Genomic DNA, 14,818 nt, shown 5'->3' on the forward strand with positions numbered 1-14,818 from the left:
CAGCAGAAACAGAACTCTACTTCCTGTTAAATTTTGATGTAAGCCAAAAACTGCTCAAAAGCAGTTTATTCAAAAACACTGCGAAATGCTACTGGTTCATACCTGCAATCCTACCTACTCAAGAGGCTGAGATCTGAGGGTTGTGGTTTAAAGTCAGCATGGGCAGAAAAAAATCTCCAATTAACTATCAAAAAACTGGCCTGAAGGTACAGCTCAAGTGGAAGAGAATCAGCTGTGAGTAATTCATTAGGCTGAGGGCATGAGCCTCAGTAGTAGAGGGAAGGGGTGCAAAACAACTAATATATAATTTACAGAATCAGTTATACTGTATGAGTACAGAGAAAAAGAATAAGCAATCAAGAAGAATCAGTGAATGGAAAAAATGAAAAGGATATACAAAGAAAACTACAGGAGAATGTTTCAAGAAAGAGGAGGCACAGTGACTGAAGTGTGTTATCGTTGGGAGATTAGGATGTTGAGTATAAAAATGAGCACTACATATCACAACTGACCATCAGCAGTACTTACAATCTAAGAAATCACAGCTTAATGCAATTACATGGGGGGCCATATTAGGAGCTTAGGCATGTTGATAAGGAAAAAGATCTTGTATGTGAAGTCTGTAAGTTTAATGTCTACACATTTTTGGCTAGACTAAATTTAAACATTTGAGTATAAAACGTGTTTTTCAAGAAACAAATCCCCCTCTCTCTCTCTCTTTCGCTTCCCCCACCCTCTTTTATTTTGTTAGTATGAGAGTTTGAATTCAGGGTCTCATATTTGTCTGGTAGGTGTTGTATCATAAGAGTTATATCCTTGCCCTATTTTGCTGTAGTTATTACACATGTACACTGCTCCTTCCAAGCTTGTTTGCTGATTTGGGATTCTGTAAACATTTTTTGCCTGGCTGGTCTTAAATCATGATTCTCCTGATCTCCACCTCCCAAGTAGCTGGAATTACAGGCAAGTGTTACCACAACTGGCTAAAAAAAGCAGAAAAAGCTCATTTAAAATGAGAAAATTAGGTTTTTAAAAAAGTAATCTCTAAGTATACACTAGTGTCATTAAAATTCAGTCCTTTATAAATACCATTGTGTTATACTACAAAAATGAAAATATAAAAATAGAAGTGTCAGGCCCAGAAAAACTCCACTATTATAATTTCTTCTACTCTAAAAAGCATGTTTATAAAAATAATCATGGAAAACTAAATTCTAGCTGGGCTCTGGTCCTAGATCCTCAGATGCTGAGATTTGAAGATCAAGTTTCAAGCCAACCTGGGCAGAAAAGCCCTTGAGACTCTTATCTAAACACTAAAGTAACAGAAGTGCACATCAAGTGATACAGCACCAGCCTTTAGGGATAAAGCCTGACCATGAGTTCAAGCCCCAGGACCAACACACACACACACACACACAGACAAACACACCCCATGTGCTATACCATAATAATTTAGAAAGAATTATCTGATTATTAGGATAAGCAAAGACATTTATTATTTGACTATCACTAGATTATTAAAAAGTATTTCCTTTTTTTGGTGTGACAGTCAATTTGTCATAACTATTGGAAATAATTTGGAAAGTCCTACATAATTGATAACTATTAGCTTTTATTTTTTTCCCCCAAGTAGATCTCTACTATTAAATCTTTCAGAAGTTTCAGTGTAACTCAATGAAGTAAGGTGTGACTTTCTCAATCTTTAATAAAATTTATTTTTTTATTGGTGGTAGTAGTAATGGTACTATTTATAATAAAGCTTTGGGAATAGTACTTTTAGACTGAAAGCTTCCAGGCACATAGAATTTTTTTTTTCTGTCTGGAACTAGAAATCAGGGCCTAGGTACTGTCCCAGAATTTCTTTTTGCTTGAGGTTAGTGCTCTCAACTTGAGCCACAGCTCTGCTTCTGGTTTTTTTTTTTTTTTTTTTTCAATAGTTTATTAGAGATAAAGAGTCTCACAGATTTTCCTGCTCTGGTTGACTTTGAACTGTGATCCTGAGATCTCTGCTTCTGGAGTAGCTATGATTACAGAAAAGAGGTACTGGCACCCACCGGTACACATAATTATTTAGAAAATTAAAAAAAATGTTCCTAATACTAATTTAGATACTAAATATTACATCAGTTAACAAGTAAATGATGCACATTACTAGTTGTAAAAGGTAAGTTGAATTGTTCATTCACCAGAGAGCTTGGTAATAAAACTTGCTACCCTAGCTTCTGCAATAACTTAAAGACATGGAATGCTATAAAAGTCACCACCTGAGAAGAGTAATAATAAATTCAGCTTTTTTTTTTTTTTTTTTTTTTTTTTTTTTTGCCAGTCCTACGTTTGAGCTCAGGGCCTGAGCCCTGTGGACTTTCTCAAGGCTAGAGCCCTACTACTTGAGCCTCAGCACCACTTCCCACTTTTTTTTCTATGTATGTGGTACCAAGGAATTGAACCCCGGGTCTTTGTTCATGCTAGGCAAGCACTCTACCACTAGGCCAAACTCCAGGCCCCAAATTCAGCTTTTCTCATAAAGAAATATGGCATAAATAAGTAAAAAATGATTTAAAGTTAGTGATATATATACAACATTTACATAAAGTTCAAATGAATACAGCAGCTTGAGAGAGATAGAGCTGATGAGAGAATTTTCAGAAATTCATTTTCCTCCTTTCTTTATGACCTCTCTTTATGACCTGGATTTAGTTAATGGATAAAGTTATCAATGATGAAGAAACAACTTGAAAAGCTTCAGACTGCTGTAGAAAAAGATGAGCCACTATCACAGATTTTAATGTCTATTTGTCAAAAATAACCATGTATTATATTTATATTTTACCTTAAATTTTATAGTATAAAGAGATGTCTTATGGAGGTCTATTTTAAACTTTCAGGTTTATTAGGATCTATTTATTTCCTTCTGATTTTAATAAGCTCTTATCAATGTACACTTATTTCTCTCCATAAATAATCTCTATCATATAACTAAATTTAACATAAATGTACATCAAAAATGCCAGATGAAATACTGTAATTACCATATATTTAATCACACTTGAATTTTTATTTTAGGTGCTATTTTAAATGGAAATAAGTATTTGATGCTGAACATAAAACATATGTCCTTTAATACTGGAAAAAAACTAGCAGAGTACACAAAAAATTCTATGAAAACAATGTTGTTGGCTGGGCTCCTGAGTCTCATATATGTAAGCCTATGAGGCTGAAATCTGAGTATCACAGTTTGAAGCCAGCCTGAGTACAGGATAGTCCATGAGAATTGTATCTCTAATTAACACCCAAAAGGCTGGAAGTGGACCTGTGCTCCCGGTAGGGAGCTAGATTGAGCAATAAAGATCAGAGACAACACTCAGGCAACAAATCCCAACAACAACATTCTCCACCACCAACAATGTTGTTTTCTATTTTACAAGCAGAAAAATTACTGTACTTAAATTATTCTACTCAAAATACTTATAATTAATTTTCATAAAACAGTACATTTCTTAGGGTGATAGTTAAAAATAATCATAGTAAAACCATACAATGGACAAAGGTCTCATATCTAAAATATATCAACAGCTCAAAAAATTGAATCATTCCCAAACTAATCTCCAAAGAAACAACCATCCCATTAAAAGATGGGCCAAGAGTCTTCTCTGAAGAAGAATTAAGAATGGCCTATGGACACATGAAGAGATGCTCGACATCTCTGGCCATAAAAGAAATGCAAATCAAAACAACTCTAAGATTCCACCTCACTCCAGTTAGAATGGCCAGGATCAAGAAATCTAATAACAACAGATGCTGGTGGGGATTTGGCCAGGAAGGATCACTACTACACTGTTGGTGGGAGTGCAAACTCATTCAACCACTATGGAAAGCAGTATGGCAGTGCCTCAAAAGACTAAACATAGAACTCCCCTATAACCCAGCAATTCCACTACTTGGCATTAACCCAATCCAGAAACAAGCACATACTATACAGACTAACACAACGATGTTCATTGCATCACTATTTACCATAGCAAAGGTATGGAACCAACCCAGATGCCCTTCAGTTTATGAGTGGATCAACAAGATATGGTATCTATACACAATGGAATTCTATGCTGCTGTCAGAAAGAACTACATTGCCCCATTGTAAAGAAATGGAAAGACTTAGAAAAAATCATATTAAGTGAAGTAAGCCAGACTCAAAGGAACATAGGCTCAATGGTTTCCCTCATCTGTCATAATCAGTAGAAACCTTGGGCTCTCCTAGCAGAGATTTATAATAGAACAAAATGTAGATTCATAAGGCTATATAAAATGACGCTAAATGAAAGGACCTCCAGGATATAGAAACCAAAGCCATATAATGAGTGATTGTTGTCCTTAATGTACTAGGTTATCTCTCATCTCTTATGCTGTCCCTTGGTTATCTCATATTGTTACAGTATTTCACCTGGTTATCTGATATATTGTACATATGCATATTTGGTTATTTGAAATTGGAAAGGGAAAGGGGGAAAACAAGATAAGGGGCGGGGGTGGGGAGAGGGAAATGGGGATCAAGACATGAGAAAGAGTATCAATGTATGTGAAATAATGCACCTTCTATCTGGTGAATATAATGTAACCCTTCTATTAATTACAATAAAATATAAAAAAATAATAATCCTAATAATTTATAATTCTCCCTTTCTTTATCTTTGTTGTCTGTCAAGAAATTCTATAAGCTTATGACCAAGAAATTAAAAAAATAAAGCTAAATATGTCTTGTATGAAAAATCTAAGTTTTATCAGGCTTCACATTTCTGGGTTAAGTTAAAATATTTTCCACATAAAATATTAACATTTTCCTCAATTTTTGAGGATGAAGTTTTTTCAGTTCTGGTTTGGCATGTTATACTGTTAATAACATATTATTCCCTTGAAATGTACAACAAGAATTCAATCAAGACACTAAAGTTCAATGGGACCATCTTGGTAGTAAATACTTTTTTACTGTAAATAAAACACTGACTCATCTTTTGTTTTCCAGGTATTTTGTAAAACTTGTTAATAAGAAGGCAAGCACCTTGAGGGTAGAGATTACCTTTACACAGGCATTAGCTACCTTGGGAATAGTGTTAAGGAAAAGTAAACAAAAAGCCACAAGCACCCTAGAAAAAAAATTACAACTAGTAGAATCAAAATAAGACACTTCATGATTCTTCGATCTACACTGTAATGGCACAGAACGTGTCATAAAATGTGTACTTCAACTTCTTTGGAATTAACAGTTCAATACACTGTTCCATACATTTCTCTTTTTTTTTATGGTAACATTCTATTTTTTCAGGTCCTAAAAGGAAATTCAGTTTGGTGAGTTTTAGTATTTACAATTCACTTAAAATTATAACAAAATATTGATTAAAATAAATGGCCTATAATCAAATACTTTTTAATAACTATAAAAAGAATCAGCAAATATATGCCAAAAGTTATTAATATATCACTACTCAAAATTCAGAAAATATGTTGTTTTCATGTACACATACATGAAATAAAATAATACCACAACAGAAGGGTGCTGTATCTGTGTTTAAAGAAGGGGGTGTTGGCAAACACCACAGCTCACTTCTACTGAAATGTACACAACTGATATATGCAGCCCAGAAAGCTGGCACCAAGGGCTTACAACCTTAATTTGACTGCAAGAAGGAGAGTAGATTTACCTTCAGAGCACGTTCCTGATTGTTTTCAGCAGTCAGATGTCTCATGTTGTTTGCTGAAGTCTGGTTCTGCTCTTTCAGATGATGAAGCTCCTGCTCTAGCCGTTTGCACTGCCACAGGGGAAGAATCCCATTAAGTAAAGGAGGTATAGCATTGTTTTCACCAAGCCATATGAATTAATGTAAATAATGCTACTGTATTATCTAAACGATGAGGGATTCTTTTGCAACAGAAATGCTAAATAAAAGTAACAAAATAACTACTTAGGTAATTTGTAAATCTGATTACAAAATGTTGTCTTAGTACATTGAATGTGACATAAAATTACTACATTTTATAAAATGAACGCCAAAACACATTCAAAATTACTTTCTTCATTAACAAAAGTATTCTGGATATTCATTCAGCAAATAGATGTTTGTTGAATAAAACATGCTTCTAAAATTACATTGATATTTTAAAAAAACAAAAATTATAAAATGTACATTGAGATGTCTCATTTTAAATATCTAAAACATTTAATACAAAAATTGTATATATTATAAATATATCCTGCAAATCAGGACAGTATGAAAGTACATGAGACACCGGTTAAAGACACAAAATACTAAACCCATGTTTCAGGAAAAAAATACAAAACCATTCCTTTTCCCTTTTATTTTTAAATTAGAATATTAAATCACCAGCTATAGTATATACACTGTTTCAAAATCTAAACAAAGTTCTTTCTAGATTATTTTATAAATGGCCGGTAGCCACAGTGAATAAAATATCATGTTTTCATCATAAAACAAGAGACTATAATCCAGCTTGTTCTTTCTTACTATTCTAACATTGATTTATTCTAGCTTTGACCTTTACAACAAACAAATAGTCTGCACCAGTATTTCCTTAGTTATATACAAATCCTTTTAGAACAAAAAGTCTTACCAGATTCATGATACTAATTTAAGATTGTTTATATGCAAATATAAAATTGAGTGTATATGCTACAAACATGCAAAATACTTATAAAAGCAAAATACATTTTAAAATTAAAGTACCACAAAATTAAGATATTTCAAGTTAATATTAATTCAACTTAGAAATGATTTTGTTGAAGATAAATTCTACAAATACGACACAATAATGACTGATTCAGTGGCAGATTCTTTTACATTGTCATGTCCATTCTACCATGTGCTATGTGACAAGTCACCTATCATATGCTTAAAATTCATGAAAACTTTATGACACGTCTCATTTGCCTTTATTTGCAGAGACTATATGATTTATCTCTCTGCTTTTATAAAGCTCATAACAAACTATGTGATTACATAGTGACGACAAAAAATAAGAGCCTTGAAAATGAGTAAAATGTAACAATAAGTTTAACAATATAGTAGCAATTTCCTATACGATTTCAATTAAGTGTGAAAAATCATGTTAAACTATGTTCTATGGTAATTCACAGAGCACTTTTATTGAATATGGAAGCAAAATGCTTCATGAAACATGACAAGTGAGTTGGACTTGCATTGGTTATAATATTTTGTGGAGAAAAACAATATTAAAAATTAAAATAAAGCTCAGGAGAGTATTTAGAGAAAGAAAGCATGAAAAGGAATTGTCTGACCATGTATTCTTTTCAATAAATTTGAATGGATCCCCAAATAGACATTTTCCCCATATATACAATATTAAAGTTAAACATAATTCACTCATATTTTTTTTTTGCTCAAGAAAGTAATGCTGAATTCACTGTGATTTGCTTGTAAGGTTTAAGTTTAATACTACTTAGGATTAAGACAGGGTGAGTGGTGAAACAATGGTATTGAGGTGAGTAAAAATAAATGCAGATACATATTTGAGATTTGTATTTTTACTATATTTAAGAGTTATTTACACTTATTTAATTATATTTCTTTCGTGTGTGTGTGTGTGTGTGTGTGTGTGTGTGTGTGTGTGTGTGTGTGTGTGTATGTGTGTGGTACAGGGCTTGAACTCTGGGCCTGAGCACTGTCCCTGAGCTCTTCAGCTCAGGGCTAGTGCTCTATCACTTTAAGCCACAGTGCCACTTCCGGTTTTCTGTTGGTTAATTGGAGATAAGCGCCTCACTGACTTTCTTGGCTTTTAACTTTGATCCTCAGATCTCAGCCTCCTGACTAGCTAGGATTACAGGTGTGAGCCACCACTACCTGGCTCATCTGATCTTATATTTTAAAAGTTTATTACTCACTACAATTTAAATAGTCATGTATAATTTCTTCTGGCTTGCTTCTGTTTTTTATTTTTATATACTTTAATTTTGAAGGTTATTGTACAGCCCAAAGATGTACCTGCTTATTCACCAGAGTGCACTATACTCTACTATTATAGTATTAGAATTTTATAAAATTTTGCCTGCCATTGATGACTTATGCTTGTAATCCTAGTTACTCAGGAGTTTGAGATCTGAGGATCACTGATATAGTTCAAAACTTGCTGTGACAGGGCCAGTCTATGAGAATCTTAGCTCCAATTAACCACCAGAAAACTGTATGTGGAACTGTGGATCAAAGTGGTAGAGCAGTAGCTTTGAGCAAAGAAAGGGACAGCATCCAGGCACTGAGTTCAAGCCTCATAAACACTCCCATCCCCAATTTTTTTATTTTATTTTTTATTGTGATTAATAGAAGGTTTACATTATATTCACCAGATAGAAGCTCATAACTTCACAAACATTGATACTCTTTCCTATTACATGCTCTCCATTTCCCTCCCACCCTCCCCCAGTTTATCTTGATTTCCCCCCTTCCCTATCCAATTTCAAATAACCAATTAAGCACACATAAAATATATCAGATAACAAGGTGAAATATTGTAACAATATGAGATAACCAAGGGATGGCAAAAGAGATGAGAGATAACAGTACATTCAGGACAATAGTCACTCATTATATGGCTTTTCTTTCCTTCTCCTGGAGGTCCTTACATTTAGTGTCATACTATTTGGCCTAATGTCTCTAGATTTCTCTCTGCTATTGTAAATCTCTGCTAGGAGAGCCCAAGGTTTCTACTGATTATGACAAATGAGGGAGACTATTGGGCCTATGTTCCTTTGAGTCTGGCTTACTTTACTTAATATGATTTTTTCTAAGTCTTTCCATTTCCTTACAAATGGGGCGATGCTGCTCTTTCTGACAGCAGCATAGAATTCCATTGTGTATGAATACCACATCTTGTTGATCCACTCATCAACTGAGGGACATCTGAGTTGGTTCCATGTCTTTGCTATGGTAAATAGTGCTGCAATGAACATGGTTGTGCTAGTGGATTTAGTATGCCCTTGTTTCTGGATGATTGGGTTAATGCCAAGTAGTGGAATTGCTGGGTCATAGGGGAGCTCTATGATTAGTCTTTTGAGGAACTGCCATACTGCTTTCCATAGTTCCCATCCCCAATTTTTTAAACCCAGGTCTTGGTGCATGCTAGGCAAGCATTCTATCACTAGGCTAAACTCCCAACCCACCCCTCAAATTTTTTTAATAAATTTTTTTTTCAGTTCTCAGGCTTGCACTCAGGGCCTAAGCACTGTCCTTGGACTTTCTTAAGGCTAGCACTCTACCACTTGAGTCACAGCCCCACTTCTGGCTTTTTTTTTTTTTTTTGCCAGTCCTGGGCTTGAGCTCAGGGCTTGAGCACTGTCCTTGGACTTTCTCAAGGCTAGCACTCTACCACTTGAGCCTCAGCACCACTTCTGGGTTTTTGCTGTGTATGTGGGGTACCGAGGAATTAAACCTGGGTCTTCTTGCATGCTAGGCAAGCACTCTACCACTAGGCCAAACTCTCGGCCCCACTTCTGGCTTTTTATGTATGTGGTACTAAGAAATCAAACTCTGGTCTTTGTGTATGCTAGGCAAGCACTCTATCACTATATCAAACTCCGGGCCCTTAATAAAATTTTTGTAAAATAGATAAAATTCCCAAAATTTACATCTCAAATTTTCTTGATATTCTTGCCTATGAAATCTTCATATATGTTCATTTTTTTCCAAATTTATCATTTAAGATGTACAGAGACAGAGAATAATATAACAGAACTTCTATATTCATCACCAATATGTACCAAGTATAACTTGGTAAATTTAATATGTCTTTCAGATAAAAGATGAGAATTATACTGTGGCAAGTTTCTCGTTCCTAGAATCCTGCCCCTCCTTCCTCCCTCAAACATCTGGGGCTTGGGAACACACATCTGTGATCTCAAACTCTTAAGGAGGAAGAAATCACAGCTTGAGGCTGTCAGGATAAACACACTATTAAGAAAAAATGTCTTTGGTGGTGATCATGGCAGTGTGCTTGGGAGGCAAGGTCAAAGTTCTGACTTTACATTGCAGTCTGAGAAAACAAATAAACAAAAAGGAATTATCTATTCTGAAGTGCAATATTTTAAATCCTACCAATATTTATTATGTAACTATTCACTGCCAGCATTTAACAAAGTAAATATGATATCCTGCCCCCATGAAGTTTAAATTCTATATTTGAAAAAGTAAAAAATAAAGAAATAGCCAGGAACTGGTGGCTCACAGCTGTAATCCTAATTACTCAGGAGGCTGAGATCTGAGGATCATGGTTCAAAGCCAGTCCAGGCACAAAAGTCCATGAGACTCATCTTCCATTAACCACCAGAAAACTGGAAGTGGCATGAAAGCTCAAAGTGGTAGAGCAGTAGTCTTGAGCTGAGGAGCATAATATAATAAAGATGATATAATAAACATAAACCTCACAGATATAGGGATTGTCAAAAATATAGAAAGTGCCAAGAGTGAGTAAAGAAATGAATGGTATTGGATGGGCATATAAAAAATACAATATGTGAATAAAGTCTTAAAAAGATTTGCCTGTGTTTGGGAGAAATGGCTGAAACAGAAGGAAAAAAGAGAAAGAATTGTGCAAATACCCTCAGGTAAAAGCTTGTCTGGAATGCTTAAGTAAATCTTCTAGCAGTGGTGACAGAGGGAAGGAGAACTCTAGGAGATTAGGCAAGAAGAGTTTGAAGTCCTTATAATAAAGACTAAGAGAAATAGAAAGTTGCTTGGCAGTTCTGAATAGAGAAGCAGCATGATTTATTTTCTTTCACTATGGTTATTACTTCCTCACACAGACAGACACAGACAGACAGTCACACACACACACACACACACACACACACACACACTCACACATGCACTAGGAGGTCAGGGCAGAAACTGGAAGTGGAAGTTAAGTAGTCCAGGAGAGAGATGAGGTGGGTCACTAATGATGGCAGAATCTCAATATACATTGGAAAGTATAGCCCCCCCCACAAAAAAATTTCCCTTTTAGTTGTGGATATTTATAAGTTTTTAAAATTTTATTCTAGTGATGGACATCCCTATATTCACATGCCTGACCTTAAAGAAATGCTTCTAACATAACCAAAAAGGGAAATTTTGGTGGATGTATTGATCTCATTAAGGAATTCTATTTTGTACCTGTCTTGATAAAGAGTTAAATTCCCCTTTTGTAAAATTTCAACTATGTCCTATGGAATGCCTTTTCCAAATGAGCAAATACAGTGAATTACTTCAATTTTTCAATGTATGGCACTCTTCTCATTACTATGATAAGCCCAACTAATACTCATTACATTGGTTATATTAATTTGCATATGCTTATGTTTGTATTTGAAAGACACACTTTAAATTTGTGTCTATTTATATTAACTTGATACAAATATGTTATTTCTGAATGTACAATCCTAATGATACATTTAGGAGCTTTCTTGAGCTACCTCTTTTTTTGTTGTTTCTGATTTAAATTTGACTTACAAAAAGTTTTTTTCTCTGACACAATTGCATAAAATAAGCTTTCCAAGAATAATTAGTAGATTTCAAACCACATGAGCCTTCTCCTGGGTTTCAACCACTTTTCTGAGAGTATGCCAGAGACAAGTATTTAGTGTGATAGCCTGATTGGAAAGGTGATTATTTTGATTTTTATACTGTTCACTGGAAGAGGACACCCGCACCATATTCTTGATAACTGGCAATTTTTATCACTGGAGAAAAAAGATACATAATTAAGAAAGGATAAGTTAAATAAAAATCCTTTAGTTTAGAACTCCAAGTATCAATATGAAGGCACAGTAAATTTCATCTTTTAAAAAGTGGGTGTCTGTTTAGTTCCCATGTCCCGGTTTCTGCACATGGCAAAGAACAGAAATAATGAAAACCTAGCAGTAATGAAGTTTCCTAGCATCTGGAGTAAAACCAGACATCCTAGGATATGATCCAGAAACCTCTCTCATAGAAGAATAAGGAATTACCAGAAAGAAAATGACTCTCAGAAAGTACTTGAAAGATAAATGTGCCCAACTGTCTAAAGAGAAGACAGTTTAAGTATCAATGATAGGGTCTAAGTTGCCCAGGCTGACCTTGAGATCATGATCCTCCCACCTCACTCTCCCAAGAGCTGGAATTGCAGGTTTATACATACCCTTATACCCTGTTCGTCATGATTCCAAAATTTTATAAAATGATGGCAATTATCTATTAGAAAATAAATAATTTCATTTGTGATTACTATGAATTCTGAATAATTATATCAAGCTAATAATGTATCATAATGAATGTTTTATAGCTTTATTTTTGAGACCTTAATAAGCCTTCAATTCCCAACAAAAAATTATGTAACACTAAGTTTGTAACAGCTGCTGCTTCTCCTTTTGCACAACCTGCTTTTGCACAAATCATCTTGTTGGCATTAGAGTCAAACTTCTCCCCACTCAGATGGTATGCAGCACTTTCCTCTGCAGACAAAAATAATGAGTCTTTCAGTCCAAACAAAGTGAAGTTTGGTGTCAATGTGAATTATTGAACTGCAGATGTCTGGAAGCCAGACTATGAAGAAATTTTCATTCTTTTAGATATAGAAAATTGTTAAAAAACCATTTTATATTTCAAAATGATAATTATACTGCTTTTTCATACATTAATTTGAGATAAGGAGCTCATAAATTTGAAAATCTAATGTCTTCAGGTCCTGGGAAAATTTCAACCAATCCCAGGGTGTGGAACAAAATCATCTGAGACAGATATACCCATGCTTCAATGGGACAGACAGAAATGTAATGCTTCTAAATTCCTGCAACCTATCTTCCTGGTAATTTTGTATTGTCTTCGAGTTTAAAAAGAAAGTTGATGTGCGTTTTAAATGAAGGATTTGGAGATGAAACTCAGAGCTATCAAATTTTCCTGACACATACCTCTAAAATACTGCTGTGTTTGTGTCACAGTAATACTCACCACCCTAAGTGGATATCTTTTAATGGCCTCTGCATTCAAAACAAATTTTAAAGAATGACAGAAGCATTCCATGAACTGACTCATTTCATATTTTTGAATTCCCACTAAAAATGCACTTGTAAGTATCGCTAAAAGTCAGAAAATCTTAAGCCATCTAGAGTAGTGTATTCTTTTCTGCTTTTATTCCTTTGCATTTCATTTCTTTCTTGGTTCCCCCGCTCCCCTGCATGAAGGAGAGAGATAAAGAGAAAGAGATGAACATTCAATCTAGGGTCTCACTAAATACATGTATTACAACATAAGCTATATCTCTAGCCCCTCTGTGGATTTTTTAGAAAGAGGACTTTAAGGTCTTAGCCTTTTTGTGTGAAGAAATGGTCAAGAATTGTTCTGTGATACTTGGTTGTTTTACTGCCATAAAAGAACTTTCCCTAATGGGTAATTTGGTATCTTGGTCAAACACTACTCCTCTAACACATGCAAAAGACTGAAGTTGGATTTTTTTCTTAACTAAAAGAAAAGTAATGAATTTAAAATAGATCCTAGCATTACACTTAGAAGCTAAACTATAAAACTTAGGAGAAAATGGGAAAAACATCGTAGAGACTTTAAATTAGAAAAAGACTTTTCAGCCTTGATAAAAAAAAAGAAACACATAAAATTGTATTTCATCAAAATAAGAATTTTCCTTATAGATAGACAAAAACAGTAAATTCTCTTTTGCAACCCAGACCTCACTGCTGAATATGAGATTTTGGTACATGAAAGAAGAAATATGATTCCTATAATAGTTGGCAATGTGTGTGGGGGGTGAGGGGGTTGTTAATTGACACAGGCTGGCTCTAAGAATAAAGTTGCTATAAAAGGTAAAAAAACAAAAGCAAAAAACCCAAGAATTTTTATGCTACGTATCATATCATTAAACAGGTGAAAAAATAAAACACAATGAATGAGAAAAATGTATAAAAGATGTATCTAACAAGAAACTTGTTTCTAGAATACAAATATAATGCTGGACAGTTCAGTAACAAAAGTAAATGCCACAATTTAAAAATGAGCGAAACACCAGAAAACACATTCCTCTACAAATAATAAAATGGACCAAAAGTACAGGAAAATATTCAAAATTACTAATTGATAAAGAGAAGCAAAACAAGCCATAATGAAGCTGTGACATCTATAATGTGAAAGATTAGGAAGCACCAGGCCCTTGCTCCCAAGTAGATACCAACTAGTAATACCACTTGGAACAAAGCTTTGTCAGAATTCAAAAACTAGTAATTCACAAAACAAAGTTACCCCTAAAACAAGAGGGAAAAGATCTACTAACAGTATATCATAGTCAATAGTATATCATGTCCAACTGTTAAGAAAAAAAGAGATTCTCTGATGGGAAAACTGTTGTGGTCCAATAAGCAAACAGATGCTGGAGAAGAGACTGGTCCTGCTGCATTTCCTAGTTTGTTGATTGGTGTCATAGAGAGGAATAATTATGAGAGGTCTTAAAGTATTTGAGCTGGGAAGAGCAGAAACTCTTGCATATTTATGACCAAGGCCTCTCCCTCTGAACTGGATAAGTATAATTCCTCTGCTAATCAGTGGGAGCACAAGACAACAGGATGCAGAGTCAGGAACACAGGTCTAATAGGTGGGAAGTTTGGGTCATGCTGCAGAGGATGCCTTGGGGCCTTACAAGTGGATACTGACAATAAGGAAGAGGAAGACAAGTTATGTGTGACTAGCTGGGCAATGAGGGTGTGTACGGTTAGGACACCCACACTGTGCTTAGAATCACTGCCCTTCCTTGCCTTGTCCACCCAGTGCAAACTGCTTTGGGC

General features: G+C 34.7%; 1 protein-coding gene across 8 annotated transcripts in view; it reads right to left on the minus strand.

Annotated features, from left to right (window-relative positions):
* Nucleotides 1-14,818, minus strand: part of Mipol1 (mirror-image polydactyly 1) — a 268,040-nt gene that overhangs the window by 132,656 nt on the left and 120,566 nt on the right. For 6 of the 8 annotated variants that reach the window (XM_090345136.1, XM_090345133.1, XM_090345138.1 and 3 more), the window contains one exon: nt 5,694-5,801. The exons of the other annotated variants lie outside the window; for them this stretch is intronic. In XM_090345136.1, the coding sequence (XP_090201262.1) occupies nt 5,694-5,801 (108 nt within the window). The remainder of the gene's footprint in view (nt 1-5,693; nt 5,802-14,818) is intronic. 8 annotated transcript variants of the gene reach the window in all.

This window comes from Megascapheus bottae, chromosome 14 (genome assembly GCF_031878675.1).
Source record: "Megascapheus bottae isolate mThoBot1 chromosome 14, mThoBot2.hap1, whole genome shotgun sequence".
In the NCBI taxonomy this organism is placed as follows: Eukaryota; Metazoa; Chordata; class Mammalia; order Rodentia; family Geomyidae; genus Megascapheus; species Megascapheus bottae.